Genomic DNA, 20,647 nt, shown 5'->3' on the forward strand with positions numbered 1-20,647 from the left:
TTGAATCAGGTAAAACCGAACACAGCAAAAAACATGACACGGGAAAAAATCCTTCACTGGCAAAGGGGTAAATAAAATATGTTATTTCCATTGCTACTTTCTAGAATTCTCCAGTTATCTATGGTTTCAGAGTAGCAGCCATGTTAGTCTGTATTCGCAAAAAGAAAAGGAGTACTTGTGGCACCTTAGAGACTAACAAATTTATTTGAGCATAAGCTTTTGTGAGCTATAGCTCACTTCATCCAGAAGTGCTTATGCTCAAATAAATTTGTTAGTCTCTAAGGTGCCACAAGTACTCCTTTTCTTTTTGCAGTTATCTATGGTTTCTTTTTGCCTATGGTGATTACATGACCCTTTCACTAACCTCTTGGGCTCTCATAACAGAACCAGAATTTAGAATTACAAATACATATATGAACAAAACAAATGTACTGAAAAAAGATATTTAGAAGTTAATAAATCATAATTCCACATGGTGAAAATTGATGATCCCTTTGCAATACAAATGCTACCTCAATCAACTCTCCATACACAGAAAGTTATTTCCAGTGCTAACAATTGCTGTACACTTGTAGGACACGTGCATTGTAAAATGCTGCTCCCATTAAACAGTTCATTGTTCACAAATGGAACAGTGTTTATAAAGGAAATAAAGCCCAGTTTCAATAAATATCTGTAGTCTAACAGCTGTTTCCTACTATCTAAGCAAAACAAGTACATGCCTGATACATGAACCACTTTTTTTGCCCCACCAAAAAATGCTTGAAAGTTAGGTCTGTTGAAAAATAAATGTTATTCAACAAAATAACTGAAAAAAAATGAACTAAACTGAGGACAGCCTCTTTGTTCTGAAACTGCAGCTGTTACTAAAACAAATGTATTTGATAGATGCAGCTCTTAACTTCATGCTACGTGCTGTCTAAATGAAAGCTTAAGTCTAGATTAGGAGGGATGTAGCATGAAAATTACACTTCTGGTTCATGCTGGAAAGAAGAAAATAAGGTATGTGGCTAATGACAAAGAAACATTAAGGATGCAGGATGTCTGTATCCACTTGAAATTAAAATCCTCTGTTCAAGTTCTCTTTTTTCCACCTATTTCAACAAGCACGGATCAGGGCCACAATGGAACTCTAAGAACTGTAAATGATATTATTTTACAATTGCTTCAGTTTTATATATATATAAACACACACACATATACCAGCTTGCTATATCCTAGGGCATTATAAAGTAGCGGAATTGGAGTGCTGCCCCCCAAAGGGTATGGCTACTCTGCAAATAAAACCTGGCGGCTGGCCTGTGCCAGCTGACTGGCTCATGGGTCTCGGGCTAATGGCCATACAGAGATTGGGCTGAAGCTTTGGCTCCAGAACCCTGCGAGGTGGGAGGGTCTCAGAGCACAGCCCAAACATCTACACCACAATTAAACAGCCCCTTAGCCCGAGCCCAAGTCAGATGGCACAGGCCAGTTTTTATTTGCAGTGTAACCATACCTGTAGGGCTCCAGTGCTACCCAGAATTCCAACAGCACAATGCACAGCAGCCCTGCTTCTGACACAACACAGCTCCCAACACCCTCCCCGCCCCCCTGACACAGAGCCTTGCAAGGCAGTCCTTGGAGGACAGCCTTATGAGTGTTTTTACAGTGCTTGCACTGGAGGAACCCTCTAGCAGGCAGATCTGGGGCTTTTAGAGTTTTTTATGCCACTTAGGTAAGCTCTTTTACCTGGCACAAAGGGGTTGGTGCAGAGGTGAGGATCTTGCCCTAGTTGTTTTTCCAAAAGGTTCACTCAAGATTTCAGTGCTACTGGGTGAATGTGAGACTCTCTGCATTAGTACTTATGTCTCATTTATAATGAAATTTATATTTTTCCAAGTCTTTAGGCCCAAGGCACCAGGAGAATTCTTAATTCAAGTGACAAGAGCATATTTCACAAGACACTCCTTGGATTTGTTCTTGGAAGGTTATTTCCAAGGGAATACTTTGTCACTAAGATTTGTGTGGCTTAAGGTGAAATGTATCGTTTGGAAGAGTTCTTTGTGCTACAGAAACCCTGTTGGATTTCCACATGGGCAGAAGGGCAAACACAGAGAAGTCATATAGGGAGTAGGGGGCATCTGCACTTCCTGAGTGCTGGTAAGGAGAAGCTCTGAATGGCACAGAGGGGAGTCCTGAGGCAGGGCTAGAGAAGGGGCCATTGGATCTATGATTACACGGATTAATTGACCAGGCATGCCTGTCTACATGGCCTGGAAGAACAGCTGCTATATCAGTCCACAATCTGAAGTGGAAGATACAGAAGGCCCCATGAGGTTGTAGTCAATCTCCTATCCCAGCTTCTGCTTTAGTTTCCCTACAGAAAGTCTGTATACCCAGGTGGCATAAATATCACCCACACTGACAGAGTGTCTTTGGTACACCTTAACAATTAAAACATTTTCTCTTTGGACTTCCCTGTCTGGAAGTACAGTTTTCAATTCTAGTAAGAGGGCTTCCTAAAAAAGTAATATTGGGAAAGAGAAATGTTTAAAAATGATATGATAAATGTATATATCACTTCATGACTCACTTGTTTCACTCCACTAATGGCAGCAGCCTCCATCACCCATTTCTCTGCCTCTCCCATAAACACCTTCGTGCATTCTTCCATGTTGCCCGTATGCAGGGGACACCCTCCTCAAATCAAGGTGTAAATTCACTTCTCTGCCTGGCTCAAATCCCTTCTTAAGATCCATCTCTTCTCCAATGCCCATGGTAACTGACTAATGAGAATAGCCAGGTAGGTGAAAAAGTAGTTGATCTATTAATATGTATTTACTACATTACTTTAAAAGCCTCCCACTTGTAAACATAGATAACATACATAACCTTTTGTTCCTGCCTTCCCCTCCTTACCTCTCCCCCTCCACTGTGTTCTAAACCAAACTGTCCTGTCTTGTTCCTATTTAATTTGTAAAATGCTTAGGACAGTGGCTGTCTTATTTTATGCTTCTACAGTAGCCAACACAATGGGACCCTGATTGGGGCCTCTACACTATTTTAATACAAATAATAAGATTGTATAATTTGATTGCAATGAAATCTATAATCACTACAAAGGGGCAATATTAATATTAGAAATGTGAAGGAAATGACTTATTCAGAGATTGCTTTAGGGCATATTTCAAAATTTCCCATCAAAGTCATTTACAGGGAGGGATTTTATGCTCTGTATTTTTCTTTCACCGAATAATCCTATTTGTTCTTCAGTGTTAATCTTAAGTGTTCTTTTCACACTGTCAGCATTTTATAAAGAAGTGGCAGCTCAGAACTAATTGGATTTGTCAAACAACCATAGCTTAACAGTTTTGTGAACTGTAGCCACCATGAATAGCTACAGAAAAACCTTTTGGTTAAAATATATAAGAATGCAGATGTTATTTCCATGAAAAATTCTTCCTCTTAAAGTCGTTTGTGAGAATACATAATTTGTTCCATAATTCAAACCCAAATTCTTAGCAATATAATGAAGTGATGTGTGCAGCTAAATTGAAAGGTAATGTGTAAAATCCGTGCAAATGACAAATTAAAATTCACCTATTTTCGCTCCTACTCAATTTGCCCTAGCCTTGAAAAATACATTCTTCACTCTTCATTGACTTGACAAAGACATAGGGCTCAATGTCTGTTGTTCTTATAGGAACTTTAACAGAAAAGACAGATTATGAGAACTCTTAGTTGTAACTGTTGTGACAAAAATGTAAAAATATAATTTAATGAAAGGGGGCCAATACACAATCATAGAACAAGGCTATTTAATTAATTATAGTTTCCATTTCTGTAGTGCCTTCTGCATGAAGATTTTAAATTAAAGCCTCACAACACCAGTATTAAAACAGGCAATTATTATCCCCAGAATACCAGGGAGAACAGAGGCACTGAAAGACTAAGGAAGTTTTCCTAGAATACACAGGCAGGCTAAAGCAGAGATAGGAACAGAACCTAGATCTCACGTCTCCCAGTCTTGTGCTTTGTTAATTAAGTCAGTTTTCTGCACTTCTTGTTACATAAATTACATTTTTAATAGGGTGACCATGCATCCCGTTTTGGCTGGGCCAGTCTCCTTTTTAAGCTCTGTCCCTGGCGTCCAGACTTTTTGGGGCAAAACGGGACAAATGCCCAGTTTTGCCCCAAAAAAGTGGGGGGTGCCCCCTAGTGGGGGTGCAGAATGTTCGGGGGGAGGAACAAGTGGCAACACCAGCCCCACGTGGTGGATATCAGGTGAGCAGTGATGCCATGTGGTTCGGGACATCCCCGTGTGCGAGAGGAGGCTCGGGGAGGGGTTTCAGATGAGCCCCAAGCCATATCCCATTTTCCCTTTGGAAAATGTGGTCACCCTATTTTTAAGATACAGGATCAGATTCTCTAATCCCACTCCGCTCCCTGTGTGTTGCTCTGATGTGCAGAAGCAATAGAAACTACCCACACCTTTACTGCCATGGATTTCCTCAGTCTGAGGGGAGTCACTGGCTAGTCTAGAGGTGCAATAGCTATCCCTATGCCACCTCTCTTCAAGCTCCCAAGAGGGGAAACCCATTGGGGTAGGGCTGGTATCAGGTACCAGGGCAAGCTATATTTGGCTATCCTTAGCAGATACTTCCTTAGGAGTTGTTACCCATCAGGCAGGTGCTCGGAACTCCACCAGGGCTTCAGTCTCAACTCAGTGAGAGGGGCCACCTTCTCTCTCTTCCCCTGGCCCCACAAACACATTGGCCTTTACTGCACCCAGGAAAAAAAGGGCAGAGAAGAGAATCTGGGCCAGAGGAATGTATAAAATCCCAGTACCAGTAAAATATCATTTTTTAAACAAACAGAATGCAGCATTTCCTATTCCTGTAAGCTATTTAAAGCCTTATTACAATCTTTTAAAATTATTAGTATTAGCAAGCATAATACTGGAATTTTCTCTGTATCTGTACTGTATATCACCAGGTGCTTACTCTGCATTGGCTGCTGTATTGGCTTCTGTGCGCTGGGAGCTTTAGAATAGTGCATTTTAAACACACAGTTGTTAATGCCTATCTTTTCCACTAAATGGTGAAGGTAAAATAAGTGTGAATGCTGTACAGGGTGACCAGATGTCCTGATTTTATAGGGACAGTCCCGATATTTGGGACTTTGTTTTATATAGGCACCTATTACCCCCCCCCATCCCTGTCCCGATTTTTCACACTTACTGTCTGATCACCGCACTCTAGGAATACGTACAGGTAGGCATAATGGGTCCAAACTTGGTGAGGTATAGAGCACCCTCAAATTGCATTCATTTTAATGAAGACTGAAAATGCTCAGTACATCTCAGGAGCAGGAGCAGTGTTAACAAGATGAGGTTTCTGTACATAAGCAGAAGTGCATCTACAGAATTACATTCCCAACTCTGGATGCTGTTATGGAAAAATCAAAGCATGGGATTGACACACAGGAAAAAAAAATGACACACGAAGCAGTTGCTTCCTGTGAATTTCACAGAGCAAAACAATATAACATTCGTATTGCTGCTTGAATACAGGAATCAGGCTTGCAAATAGTAGGGAAAATCATTACACATGTTGTGTATGGAGAGTAAGTGTACACAATCAAATCAGCCACACTATCAGAGGCTCGTTCACCTGCACATCTATCAATGCGATATATGCCATCATGTGCCAGCAATGCCCCTCTGCCATGTACATTGGCTACTACGGACAGTCTCTACATAAAAGAATAAATGGACACAAATCAGACGTCAAGAATTATAACATTCAAAAACCAGTCGGAGAACACTTCAGTTTCTCTGGTCACTCGATTACAGACTTATAGGTAGCAATATTACAACAAAAAAATTTCAAAAACAGACTCCAACAAGAGACTGCTGAATTGGAATTAATTTGCAAACTGGACACTATTGAATTAGGCTTGAATAAAGACTGGGAGTGGATGTGTAATTACACAAAGAAATGCATCCGATGAAGTGAGCTGTAGCTCACGAAAGCTTATGCTCTAATAAATTTGTTAGTCTCTAAGGAGTCACAAGTCCTCCTTTCCTTTTTGCAGATAAAGACTAACACAGCTGCTACTCTGAAACAAATTCCACTGATGGTCAAAGAGCAGCAACTTAGTAATTTTTGAACTTTTACAGTATTTAATTTAAAATATGACTCATATCTCTAATATTTATTGTAGCTGAGCAAGAATTATACAATTAATAAAAGACTTAATACAAACCTATATACAAAGTAATAAACACTAATATTTATCTTCAATATATCACATTCATTTCCTTCGAATCACAATCAAGTCTTTCTTCACATCAAAAAAGGCGGGGGGGGGAATCCTCACACTTATTCATCATTTATTGACTGACTGTGAAGAAGAAATATTGCAATAATCCTAGAGAGGACATATTGCCAGACCATTCAATTGATACTGTAGTCTTCTGCTTTCCCTTCAGGAATTATGCAGCATTCTCAAACCTCAGTGGATTAATTAGGCAAAAATTTATAAAGCACTTTCAACATGAGAACTGTGAAGGACTAAAAAACTTAAGTTAACACCGATCACCAAGTATTTCTATTATTCAGTCTAGTCTAATAGACTTCAAAAACATCTCAGCATAAACTACAGCTTTTCATTTCCCACTTCACTTACTATGAAGTATGTTATCACCTCTAATGTGGCTATCAATATGTCAGCATAAACCAAACAATGCAATCAAAGCAGACCTCAAATGTAATATAAATGAGGGGCTGAGTCCCATGTCACTTAACAAAACATATTACCATCTAATATGAAAAGTGAAAGGTGAATAAGGAATTGGTTAAAAGGGAGACTACAGCGGATCATACTGAAAGGTGAACTGTCAGACTTGAGGGAGATTACCAGTGGAGTTCCTCAGGGATTGGTTTTGGGACCAATCTTATTATTACTGACCTCGGTACAAAAAGTGGGAATGTGCTAATAAAGTTTGCAGATGATACAAAGCTGGGAGGTATTGCCAATTTAGAGAAGGACCGGGATATCATACAGAAGGATCTGGATGACCTTGTAAACTGGAGTAATAGTAATAGGATGAAATTTAATAGTGAGAAGTATAAGGTCATGCATTTAAGGATTAAAAACAAGAATTTTAGTTATAAGCTGGAGACGCATCAATTAGAAGCAACAGAGGAGGAGAAGGACCTTGGAGTGTTGGTTGACCACAGGATGACTATGAGCCGCCAATATGATATGGCCGTGAAAAAAGCTAATGCAGTCTTGGGATGCATCAGGAGAGGTATTTCCAGTAAAGATAAGGAGGTGTTAGTATCATTATACAAGGCACTGGTGAGACCTCATCTGGAATACTGTGTGCAGTTCTGGTCTCCCATGTTTAAAAAGGATGAATTCAAACTGGAACAGGTACAGAGAAGGGCTACTAGGATGATGCGAGGAATGGAAAACCTGTCTTATGAAAGGAGACGCAAGGAGCTTGGCTAGTTTAGCCTAACCAAAAGAAGGTTGAGGGGAGATATGATTGCTCTCTATAAATATATCAGAGGGATAAATACCAGAGAGGGGAGGAATTATTTAAGATCAGTACCAATGTGGACACAAGAACAAATGGATATAAACTGGCCATCAGGAAGTTTAGACTTGAAATTAGACGAAGGTTTCTAACCATCAGAGGAGTGAAGTTCTGGAATAGCCTTCCAAGGGAAGCAGTGGGGGCAAAAGACCTATCTGGCTTTAAGATTAAACTCGATAAGTTTATGGAGGAGATGGTATGATGAGAACATGATTTTGGCAATTAATTGATCTTTAACTATTCATGGTAAATAGGCCCAATGGCCTGTGATGGGATGTCAGATGGGGTGGGATCTGAGTTACTACAGAGAATTCTTTCCTAGGTATCTGGCTGGTGAATCTTGCCACATGATCAGGGTTCAGCTGATCGCCATATTTGGGGTCGGGAAGGAATTTTCCTCCAGGGCAGATTGGAAGAGGCCCTGGTGGCTTTTCGCCTTCCTCTTTAGCATGGGGCATGGGTCACTTGCTGGAGGATTCTCTGCACCCTAAAGTCTTTAAACCATGATTTGCAGACTTCAATAGCTCAGACATAGGTGAAAGGTTTATTGCAAGACTGGGTGGGTGAGATTCAGTGGCCTGCATTGTGCAGGAGGTCAGACTAGATGATCATAATGGTCCCTTCTGACCTTAATATCTTTGAGTCTAAGGTTATTCGAAGGCCCTATCACTGGTATCTACTGTAAGTAATGAACAATTAAAAAGGTAGCATGGAGCATGCCCAAAAGGGTCTCGTTCTCTCCATGTCTATCCTGAATTTCAGTTGTCCAACTCCAGCACAAGTTACAGTTGCAAAGGGGCAGCTTTAACACCACTGGACTATTAGATGCAGTGGAGGCTCCATGTGCTGCCCCGCCCCGAGCACTGGCTCTGCAGCTCCAATTGGCTGGAATCCCACATCTCCTCCTGCACCCCCACTCCCTGCCCCAGCTCGAAGCACCCTCCCACACCCTGAACCCCTCATTTCTGACCCCATCTTAGACCCTGCACCCGCAATTAGAACTCACCCCTCCCACACCCCAACCCCATGCCACAGCCCACAGAAAGTGAGTGAGGATGTGGGAAAGTGAGGGATGGAGGGAGGGGAGATGGAGTGAGCAGAGACGGGGCCTCTGAGTCGGGGCAGAACCTCAGGGCAGGGATGGGGCAAGGGTGTTCAATTATGTGCGATTAGAAAGTTGCCAACCCTACTTCTAACATGTCCCTGACATCCCTCCCATTCCCTCTACCTCAACCCAATAAATAGCTATAGACAAATTCTCACAGGAATTCTCCTCCATGGGCCATTTCCAGCTGCTTTAAGTCCTTATGCAGGAAAAAGCAGACTTAGAACAGAGAATCTGGCCTAGTTTCTGTGTGTGGATGCAAAAAACATGCAGATACAAATACAGACAGTAGGTTGAAGCCATTTTGAAAATCTATCCCTCTAAGTCAAACGTATTAAAAAAACAGCACACCTAACTTAAATATGTGATTGTGAACATAAAATGAGCAATTGTGAATTACCTATTTTTCATGTGCAAATACTAATGTTGTACCTAACACTCCTTATTATGTATGCAGTTATTTGTTTGTGTGTATGTATATCAAAACACGTCAACAATTTAAGCTCCTATTTTAATAGTCAAACATTAAGGGTAAAGTCCTGGCTGCACTGAACTCCAGGACAAAACCCTTATTGACTTCAACAGGGACAAAATTTTATCTTAAACTGGAAGTAACTAAGCCTTCAAGAGATCTCAAATTCTCCTTCTTCTTGGAATGGTAATTTTATATTTTTCCTGAAATGTTTTTCAAAGATTATTTTTGTCCTTTTCATTCTCCAGGAAGAATCTGAGTGTCTTAGTCTTCTAACTAAGGCCTGGTCTACCCCAGAAAAATAGTTTGGTTTAATTACATCAGTAAGGGATATAAAAAATTTATACCCCTGAACGGCATAGTTAAGCTAACCTACGTCCCCATGTAGACAGCGCTACGTTGATGGAAGAATTCTTCCATCAACCTAACTACTGCTTCTCCGGGAGGTGGATTACCTATGTCAATGGGAGAATCCCTCCTGTCGGCATAGGTAACATCTGTACTGAAGTACTGCAACAACACAGCTATGCCGCTGTAGTGTTTTAAGTGTAGACAAGCCCTGAGATTGAAGGAAACTAGCGATGCCTGAATTAAAGGGATGCAATACCTGAAACTGACCGACTGTCCAAGTGACAGCTCTGCCATTTAGGGTACGCCTACACTGCAGCTGGGAGAGAGCTTCTCAGCTCAGGTAAACAGAAACTCTGTTCAAGCTAGTGTATTAAAAATAGCAGTGTGACTGGGGGTAGCATGGCAGGGATGGTAGCTTGGGCTAGTCGCCCGAGTACACACCCACCCAGACCTCCTGGAACTGTGCTTAGGGGTTGGTCCAAGCTGTCATCAGTGCTACCCCCGTCACACTGCTATTTTTAGCATGCTAGTTCAAGCAGAGCTAATGCATGTCTGTCTACCTGAGCTCACTCACCAGCAACCACACACCACACAACAGAACCACTAACCCAGGAACCTATCCTTGCAACAAAGCCCGTTGCCAACTCTGTCCACATATCTATTCAGGGGACACCATCATAGGACCTAATCACATCAGCCACACTATCAGAGGCTCATTCACCTGCACATCTACCAATGGGATATATGCCATCATGTGCCAGCAATGCCCCTCTGCCATGTACATTGGTCAAACTGGACAGTCTCTACGTAAAAGAATAAATGGACACAAATCAGACGTCAAGAATTATAACATTCAAAATGAGTCGGAGAACACTTCAGTCTCTCTGGTCACTCGATTACAGACCTAAGAGTGGCTATCCTTCAACAAAAAGCTTCAAAAACAGACTCCAGCGAGAGACTGCTGAATTGGAATTAATTTGCAAACTGGATACAATTAATTTAGGTTTGAATAGAGACTGGGAATGGATGAGTCATTACACAAAGTAAAACTATTTCCCCATGTTATTTCTCCCCCCCATCCCACCCCACCCCACCCCCCACTGTTCCTCTGATATTCTTGTTAACTGCTGGAAATAGCCTACCTTGCTTGTCACCATGAAAGGTTTTCCTCCTTCCCCCACCCCCACTGCTGGTGATGGCTTATCTTAAGTGATCACTCTTCTTACAGTGTGTATGATAAAACCCATTGTTTCATGTTCTCTCTGTTTGTGTATATCAATCTCCCCTCTGTATTTTCCACCAAATGCATCCGATGAAGTGAGCTGTAGCTCACGAAAGCTTATGCTCAAATAAATTTGTTAGTCTCTAAGGTGCCACAAGTACTCCTTTTCTTTTTGTGAATACAGACTAACACGGCTGCTACTCTGATACCTGAGCTAGGAAGTTCGCTCCCAGCAGCAGTGTACATGGACTTTAGTGTATAGATGAACATTAAAAAAATTCCGTTCTTTCAACAATCTGTCATTATTGATAATGTCAATTCTCAAGCTTTACATAATCCTGGAAAAATATATTTATTTTGTTATCATTTCAGCTGTTCAGTTTGATGGGGGGCGGGGAGAAACTTTGTTTGTTTTGTTTCTAACCTCCACCCCTTAACGTTCTGAGGACATCCTACACAGATGTACTCATTCATTTTCTTCAATGGATATCTGATTTTTAGTCAGGCTGGCCTCTAAGCCTTTACCCCAAACCTGAATCAAACTCAAACCAAACTTTTATTTTTATAATCTATTATTTACTTGAAAGGTGTTGGTAGGTGCAGAAAAAAAATCATACATTACACAAAGTCAGATATGTAAGCCACATTTCATCCAGGTACTAAACTCCCCAAACTTCAGAGGAGTTCACATCTAAGGCTTTTGAATTGGGCCCATCTCTAAGTAACATATCACAAAGGTAATACTGCATGCCTTGAGTGTTTCCTTCATTACTATCTCTTTTTGTCTCCACAGATTTGAATAGTTAACTTCTCCAGTCTCAGTTTTTCCAGCTGCTGTAGTCCCTGTTCTATTACCAAAGCTGACCTCATGTCTTGCACCTTGAAATATTTCTACATGTAGAAAAAGTAGAACCTGTAATACAATGGATACAGGACTGGCCTGGAAGTCAGGAGACATGGAATCTATTTCTGTCTCTCACTCTAAACATCTGTGTGACATTGGTTAAGTCTCTGCACCTCTTTCAGCCATTGTTTCCCCACCCAGTTGTCTGTCTTGACTAGTTAGATTGTAAGCTCTTTGGGACAGGACTGTATCTGCATATGTGTTTATACAGCGTCTAGCACAATGGGGCACCAATCTAGGTTGAGACACTACTGTAATACAAATAATACTTAGGGCTGTCGATTAATCACAGTTAACTCATGCAATTAACTCAAAAAAATAACTGCAATTTATCACAATTTTAATCGCACTGTTAAACAATAGAATACCAATTTAAATGTATTAATTATTTTCTGGTTTTCAACATCATCATATATATTGTATTCTGTGTTATAATTGAAATCAGTGTATATAATTTTTATTACAAATATTTGCACTGTAAAAATGATGAACAAAAGAAAGTGTTTTTCAAATCACCTCGTACAAGTACCGTAGTGCAATCTCTTTGTCATGAAAGTCCAACTTTCCAAAATGTAGATTTTTTTTTGTTACATAACTGCACTCAAAAACCAAAAAAAAGTAAAACTTCAGAGCCTACAAGTCCACTCAGTCCTACTTCTTATTCAGCCAATCGCTAAGATAAACAAGTTTGTTTACGTTTACAGGAGATAATGCTGCCCACTTCTTATTTACAGTGTCACCAGAAAGTGAGAACAGGCATTCACATGGCACTTTTGTAGCCGCCATTTCAAGGTATTTACGTGCTAGATATGCTAAACATTTGTATATTCCATCATGCTTCGGCCACCGTTCCAGAGGACATACTTCCATGCTGATGACGCTCATTAAAAAAATAATGCATTAATTAAATTTGTGACTGAACTCCTTGGAGGAGTATTGTATGTACCCTTTTAAGAGTGTTCACAGAGTGTATTTAGCAACATATGCCTCTTTCCTGGATCCATGCTGTTCCTTATATCACTTGAATGTGACTTCAGAAGCAGAATGACTGAATCTCAATTTTGCATATTTTAAATATAAGATGCATTATGCATCTATCATTTAAATTATGCTAAAAGCTGGGACACGTAGAAGAGAACTACAGGAAAATAAACCCCATGTATTATACAAAATACTAAGTTTTTGTTTCATTTTACTCTAACTAAACGAGGAAAAACATTTACTGCACACAAAGACCAACATTTTTAAATGTGAATACTCAAAGTTTCTGTCTTTGAGCCAGTTCTTTCTAGCAATCCATAGTGAGTTTGTTAGACTAAATATAGACACGTATGTTTCCTAGCATATCCTACTCATTCAGCACGTGCAGTGAGGTGCATTTAAAAAATTAATTTCTGTTACCAGTTCCAGTGGTATTTCCAATTTTAAGTATGTAGAATATCACTAGAATGAGTAACATCTTTAATACTGGAATTAATTAAGGGTTTCTACTCTATATTACAACACTACAAATCACAAATCCCACTACAAATCACAACCAAATCCCAATTTAGTATCTCTATAGCAGGCAAAACTAAATCCCCGGATTTGAATGCACCTCAACTTGGGGAGAGTGAAGGGAGTAGGGACAGGCCATAGATACAAAAGCCACATCTGAATCTGAACTTTCCCAAAGTCCAGGTGTTCAGATTCAGTCTATAACAGACAGATATTAGAACTAAGTGATTTAAGAGTCTGAGTCCTATTTTCAAAAGGAAAAAAAATCAATGGGACTTAGTTTCCCAAGTAGAACCGTGTGAATAACTGATTTTTCGATTTACTGGGCATTCTGAACAAAATTGGGGAAAAAAAAATTTTGGGTCAACTTGAAATGAAATGTTTCCAAATGTTCAGCAAACTGAAAAATTGGAAAAAAAAATTAGTTTAGGGTCAAAAGAAATGTTTGTTTATTTTTTTATTTGTTTTAAAACTTTTTAAAAATTACTCAAATTAAAGTAACTTTCTAAATGGAAACTCATTTCAATTTGAAAAATTTCATTGTTTCATTTTGAACGGGTTTTTTTTTTTTAAATGAAAACAAGTTGGTGAATTTGACACACATTTGCAAAATGTCTGTCAACCTCAAACTGCATTCTTGCAGTGAAAAAAGTTTCAACCAAAATATTCACCCAGCTCTACTTTCCCAAGTGCCTAAAACATGTCTGAAAACAACATATAAGATGCTTTTGAAAATTTTACCCAAGATTTCAGATGCAGGTTCTGGTTTTGGTCAATATCTATTAAAATGAATGTAAAGATTGTCTTACCTGTTGGTTTGTTAACTCCAAGGAATCCAGCTTGTCCTAGAGTTTTAAATACTTTGTGTGCTGGAAATTGTCCTTCTTCTTCCCATTTGTCCACAAATGGGTTAATCTCCTTGTCAATGATCTGCATTTGGAAAACAAATTAAAAAGTACGTTTAACACAGAATTGCACTAGTAACATTTTGAAAACCCATGTGTTTGCTTTCTGCTGTATACATTAATCTCTAAGGCTTAAAGTTGGTGTCCATTAAAATTGCAAATAAGGGCATGATACAAATGTAAATCCATTCTTTTAGAAAGTATAAATGTTGACTGCATGAGGAGTTGTTACGAAAAGAAAAACGCTAGAACCCATGAGAAATGGAAACCATCCCTATTTTTACTACATCCAAATTAGTTTCAATGATTTCATACACTACAAATAATAAAGCGGTGACAAAGGCCAAGCCAAAAATGAAGACAGCCACAGAGAGGGGTCAAAATTGCTAAACCGGTGGTTCTCAAACTTCTGTACTGGTGACCCCTTTCACATAACAAGCCTCTGAGTGCAACCCCCTTTGTAAATTAAAAAAACACTTTTTAGTATATTTAACATCATTATAAATGCTGGAGACAAAGCAGGGTTTGGGGTGGAGGGTGACAGCTCATGACCCCCCCCCCATGTAATAACCTTGCAATCTTCTGAGGGGTCCCGACCCCCAGTTTGAGAACCCCGGGCTAAACTAACCAACCAGTCACAAAGGAATTCCTTGCCTAACTTGACATAGACCCACGGTCCCTTTTAATCTGCAGCATTCTGGCTCTTGTTCCTGTTCCATGGTATACATCCCATGTACAGAAGGACATTCAGACTGGCATCTGCTAATGAGATACCAGTATGGGATGCCCACACCCTCTACCATCCCAGATATAAACTTAGTGCTATTAGCTCTTAAATAAAACCAGTCAAAGGGATACACATGCAAAAATGGGATTGGGGTGAAGGAGATGGAAATACATTGGGCCAGCTCCTAGTTCATGCTCAGGCCTATTTGTGTCATGGAGCCTAAATGGGCAGCTGAGGACTCTCCTAGCATTGGGAAATCCTCGACTGGCATAGAGCCAACATAGCTAGCTCCACACTTCCCACTCCTATTGTAGCATGCGTGGTTGGGTTGTGACCAGAGTGCAGAATACTTCAGCAATGCCTGCCCATGCCCAGTGTAAACAATGGCCCAGAGTGGACTCTGACTAGCCAGCATAATTTGAAGCAGCCTTCAAACTGCTCTAAATTATGCAGGGGTAATTGAGGATGGGGCATAAGCCACATTTGCTCCTACACCAATTCTTCAGTGCACATGAAGATTGAACACATTAAATAACACACATAGGTAGGGCCTTATCAAAAATCACAGCTGTGAAAAATGTATCACAGACCGTGAAATCAGACCTGCCCCATGAAATCTAGCTATTGGATGGGAAGGGAGGGGAGGGGCAGGGCAGGGCTGCGGGCGCCCCAGCTTGGGGGGCTCCTACTGTGCCCAGGCTACAGCTGCTAGTCCCCTCCAAGCTGGGGAGGGGCAGGACTTACTCTTCCCCTGAACAACTGCTCTCAGGGAGAGATCAGACCCACCCCCAGGTGCCTACCCTGCAGCTTCCTGCAGCTGCAGGAGGTTACTGGAGGTGGAGGTGGGTCTGATCTCCCCCATGCTGCTGAGAGCACCCTGCAGCTGCATGAGGTACCCGAAAGTGAGTCTGCTTTCCCTCAGAGAGCGACCATGCAGGGGAAGAGCAAATCCTGTCCCTCCCCAGTCCGGCCGGGACTAGCAGCTAGGAGCCCGTGGCTGGGGCACTCCAAGCAGCATGGTGGAGATCAGACCCACCTCCACCTCTGGGAATCTCCTGTAGCTGCAGGAAGCTCCGGGCTGCAGCTTTTTCAGAGCCCAGATCTGAAGGCAGTGTAGAAGTGAGGGCAGCACTCCCACAACCCCTCTACAGCAGCTTTGTTACCACCCCACAACTTCCTTTTGGGCTGGGACCCCCACAGTTACAACACCATGAAATTTCAGATGTAAATATCTGAAAACATAAAATGTGAGTGTGAATTTTGTAGAGCCCTACAAATAAGAGGTCCAAATTAAAACACACACACACACACACACACACACACACACACACACACACACTTTGGAATAAAAAAGTTATTAAAAATAGTACAAGGATAAAGACAGATTTTTAATCCGCGAAGGAGATTTTACTCCTCTCCAAGATAATGATGTATTACAATATACACTTCATTTATTATTCCAAGTGTTTACCTTTCCGAGTCTTTTGTCCATACCAAATAAATAAGTCCTGTGGTGATAACTACTACTTAATCTGGAAATAAATACTTACTGCTTCCCAAATCACTAGGCTGAGAAGGAAGGGACCCTGTGGAGTTTCATTTTGAGAGATTTAGTTTTTGTACAGATTTAAGAGAATTTCAGCCCATCCACACCGGCTTCCTGCTCTACAGCTGGCCAAGGAACACTGGATACCTCACATCAGGCAGCAAAAACTATTATTTCACTCCTAACACCATATTCTGAGAAACAATTACACTGGATGTTTAATTTATTAAATTATTTATAATCTCTCTCATATGAACATTGTCGATCACATGATTAGCAACAACAAAAAATAAACTGCACTTCCCTCTTCCCATGTTGTATCTAGGACAGACTTCCACTATGTTTATAAATTTTCATTCCAGATACTTAAATACTCAAGATATAGACCCTTAATGTTGAGTTTGCTGTAGAAAAGTATGATTTTTTATTAATAGTGTTCTTTGTTTGTGAGACTTCACTTGATAGAGTCCAGGAAAATGACTAGAAGCAATTACTAACTATGAACAGAAATCTACCCTAATGTTTTGATGGAGCTCAGCAAAAGTAGGAAGTGGATGTACTAGAATTGTTGCCCCTGTACTATAGCCATTGGGACCGAGTCCAGCGCTGCAGCCATCTGCATGTATTAGAAGTAAATGAAGTCAGTGGAATGATTGCAGCATTAAACTCATTTACATTTTCCACCAGTTTTGCAGAGTTTAACTGTTTGTCCTGTCCTGCTTGTTTTGACCTTCAGTTATAGCTACATGTATGAAACAGGACCAAAGTAAATTGATGTCTGAAAACAGTGTGATACAGTTTCACCAATAATCACAGATTGCTCATACCTGACACCATTTTGGAGCTGTAAACAACATAACTGCACAAATAAAAAATAATGTATTCTACTAGCACCTGGGATAAATAAGATTCACTTTCCAGATGCTAGTAGCATCTCTTTTCCACCATTTGCCATACCCCATTACGAATGTCTGTATTTATGATAATGTGTTTTCACTGTACTGTCCCAAGACATGACTTCTTGTCATTTGTGTTGCCTGTTTTAGAATGTATGCTCTTCAGAGCAGGAAACAGGTCTTACTCTATGTTTTGTAAACTGTTGTGCTCATTTATGATGTTATATGATTATAAATAAAAAAGTTATACTTGTTGTCTTCTATCCTAGATAAGTATTCCAAATAACAAATATCCAAGAGACTAACTGGAATATAGGGATACATTTTCAAAGGGCCAAAGTTCTGTTACCCTATTTTCATGAACAATTTGGCTCACAAAATGTGTACTTATATTTTTACACACTTATGTAAGTGAGATGTGGTTGCAAGTTTAAATACTTGCATATCTACCTGATTTGCACCTAGAATCTAATACTTAGGTGCAAGTACTCAGATTTGTGCCCACAATTGAATTTTGGATGCTTCAGTTGCACTTGTTAAAAGCAGGTGCTTAAATTGCAAGTATAAGTTGTGCATGCTAAAGAGAAAATACCCATTCTAAAATCTAACCCATAAAGTGCATAGGAATAAGTATTCAACAAGTTCACAAAGGAAATATTCCTCCACAATCATAGATAATCAGGTAACCTGCTGCCGATTATACGCTTCATCATAAAAAGTGCAGAAGATAATGAGTGGCAATCTGTAGATTCGTTTACATCAGTGCGACATTTACTGTATATAAGACTAACATCAATACCTTCAGCAAGGTTCAAAGTAATCTCTAAGGCTGCATGTTGATGTGAGGGCTTGCATTTCTAGAGAAATTCCCAGTTACAGAGGCCAAACCTCTTAGCCTGACCAAGTAGGCCAGTGGTTCTCAACCAGGAGTACATGTACTCCTGGGGGTACACAGAAGTCTTCCAGGAGGTACATCAACTCATCTAGATATTTGCCTAGTTTTACAACAGGCTACATAAAAAGCACTAGCAAAGACAGTACAAACTAAAATTTCATACAATGACTTGTTTATACTGCTCTGTCTGCTATATAATGAAATGTAAGTACAATATTTATCTTCCACTCGATTTATTTGATAATTATTTGGTAAAAATGAGAAAGTAAGCAATTTGTCAGTAACAGTGTGCTGTGACACTTTTGTATTTTTATGTCTGATTTTATAAGCAAGTAGCTTTTAAGTCAGGTGAAACTTGGGGTACACAAGACAAATCAGACTCCTGAAAGGGGTACAGTAGTCTGGAAAGACTGACAGCCACTTAACTAGGCAAACCGCAAGGGAATTCAGTATCTATGCTGAATCGAAACGGGAAGCAGACTTCCATTTTCAACATGCTGAGAAAGTACCAACAAAAGCCTATGAAGAATGACAATATTTATTTAGGATGACAGCATAAGAATTTCTCTCAAGTACAGTGTACACATTTTCCTCATACTGCACCACCAGAGTGTCACAATTCAAATCCAGAGGCATGATCTCTGTAAAGAAGAAGAGGGTCAGTTTGCATACCAATGCAAGCTCCTGTCCCTCTGTGGAGACTGCCTGCAAGAGTGATACCATAGTTAATATCAACTGTTATTCTTTTAAAAAACATGGATAGGTGCCCAATAGGAAACTGATCAAGCCAACAAACTCATATAATGTTAGATGACGTTAACAACAAACTTTTTTATAAAGTAATCTGTACTAAACTGTATCAAAAACAGCATCTGTAGCTCAGTGTTCAGGAAAAGAGAAATGGGAGGAAAGAGGCAGCATTGCTGCTTTTTTGGTTTGGGGTTTGTTGTTGTTGTTATATATTATTCCAGCATACAAGTAAAATAAACACATGGAAATTCACCTTCAGAAAATCCCCAGGTAGTGCCACATGAAACTACAGCATACTGCACTATCTATTTGACGGTCCAGACTAACATTTCCCTTACGCTGGGGTGAATTTTTGCTTAATACTAAATACTATTTCTGATAAGATTAAAAATATTATGTGGCATAACTTAATTCTACCAACATACAGTAGGCTTTCCTGTTTTGGCCAAAAACACACACATTTCTTCATGATTTTACTATGGCAAATTAATGTCAACAGAACACATTCTGAACATGACAAAACAGGTTTGCTTGGACAGAATAACTCTTCCCTTTCTATATCTACTTCCCAAATACAAAAACTGAACAGATTTGTATGTGTCCAATAACTGGGGGTGGGGGTGGAGAATCTTAATCCAACATTTTTAAAAAATGTGGTATAGATTACTGCCAAAAAGTTTCATATGAAAATTTTTTTACTCAGAAATTTTAATTATGTATTTCTTAAATTGAAAAAAATAATCTCGGGGATTTCACTCAGCACACCAATCTGTAGTTAGCCATGCAACTCTATACTGCTTCTACGAAAAATTATTAACTTTGTTAAATTATTTAACTTTGTTAAATTCTCACTGCATTCTGTAACAAGCATATTGTTCCTACAAGAGCAAAAAATGTAATCAAATGAATTTTGGCACTGAAAGTAAAAATAAATGTCCTTCAGTGACTAAAGATCTTTTCCTGTTAGTCACCAGTGAGCTCAGCTTCCATGTAGCTATTTGAGATTCAAAGCTAAAACAATATATAAACCACAGCTTTTAACCTTTACAAGCATTGAACTTATTACTTCTTATCCCTTATTTTACTAGTTCTTATATCTCATTTTATACTATTATTGTACAATGTATTTTTGTCCATGGTTAGCAGGATAACATTATACTGAGTGGAAATTTCACACAAAAATACTTAATTCAAAATAACTCTTTCACAAGTTCAGGAATATAATTAAATCTTCCAGTAAGTCCTATTCAACTAAAATAAGAGGGAATTTGAAAGGTAAGAGATATTGTATGAATTAATAGGATATTTAATTGCATTCTGTGGTGCCATAAAGTATACCATGTCAGTTCTGATATTAACAGATTTCAGTTCAAAGGCTCTCACTTGACTAGAAAAAAAGATCACTCCAGTTAACATTATGACAACATAATTAAAGAAGTCTCTGTAACTTAATTTAGTGAAAAAATTTGCATGAATAGAAAAGCAACAAACTAAACTAAACTAACTTATTGATCACTAGAAAAAACATCAAACAAGTGAATTGGGAGAATTGGATAGTTCAGGGGATTGGCAGTGAGCTACAGAGCCTTTTACCTCTAGCATTTGGCACAAGCAATAATTATTCTCCTTAGAGCAAAAGTAAGTAAGTAAATAATCTACAATATAGGGGGGTATTTCGGCATATCCTAGAAAACCTATAAATATTTGTAATAGTGGCTGATGCATTATAATTGTTCTAATCACACTACAGCTACTAGTATTTCAAGTAAAAACTACTCAGGCAAGCATCAAG

General features: G+C 39.4%; 1 protein-coding gene across 2 annotated transcripts in view; it reads right to left on the minus strand.

The window, feature by feature from the left end:
• LOC119851029 (probable acyl-CoA dehydrogenase 6) overlaps positions 1-20,647 on the minus strand; it is a 145,797-nt gene that overhangs the window by 102,990 nt on the left and 22,160 nt on the right. For both annotated transcript variants that reach the window (XM_043509291.1, XM_038390188.2), the window contains one exon: positions 13,946-14,066. In XM_043509291.1, coding sequence (XP_043365226.1) covers positions 13,946-14,066 — 121 coding nt within the window. The remainder of the gene's footprint in view (positions 1-13,945; positions 14,067-20,647) is intronic.

The sequence above is a fragment of the Dermochelys coriacea genome, chromosome 2, assembly GCF_009764565.3.
Source record: "Dermochelys coriacea isolate rDerCor1 chromosome 2, rDerCor1.pri.v4, whole genome shotgun sequence".
Taxonomy (NCBI): Eukaryota; Metazoa; Chordata; order Testudines; family Dermochelyidae; genus Dermochelys; species Dermochelys coriacea.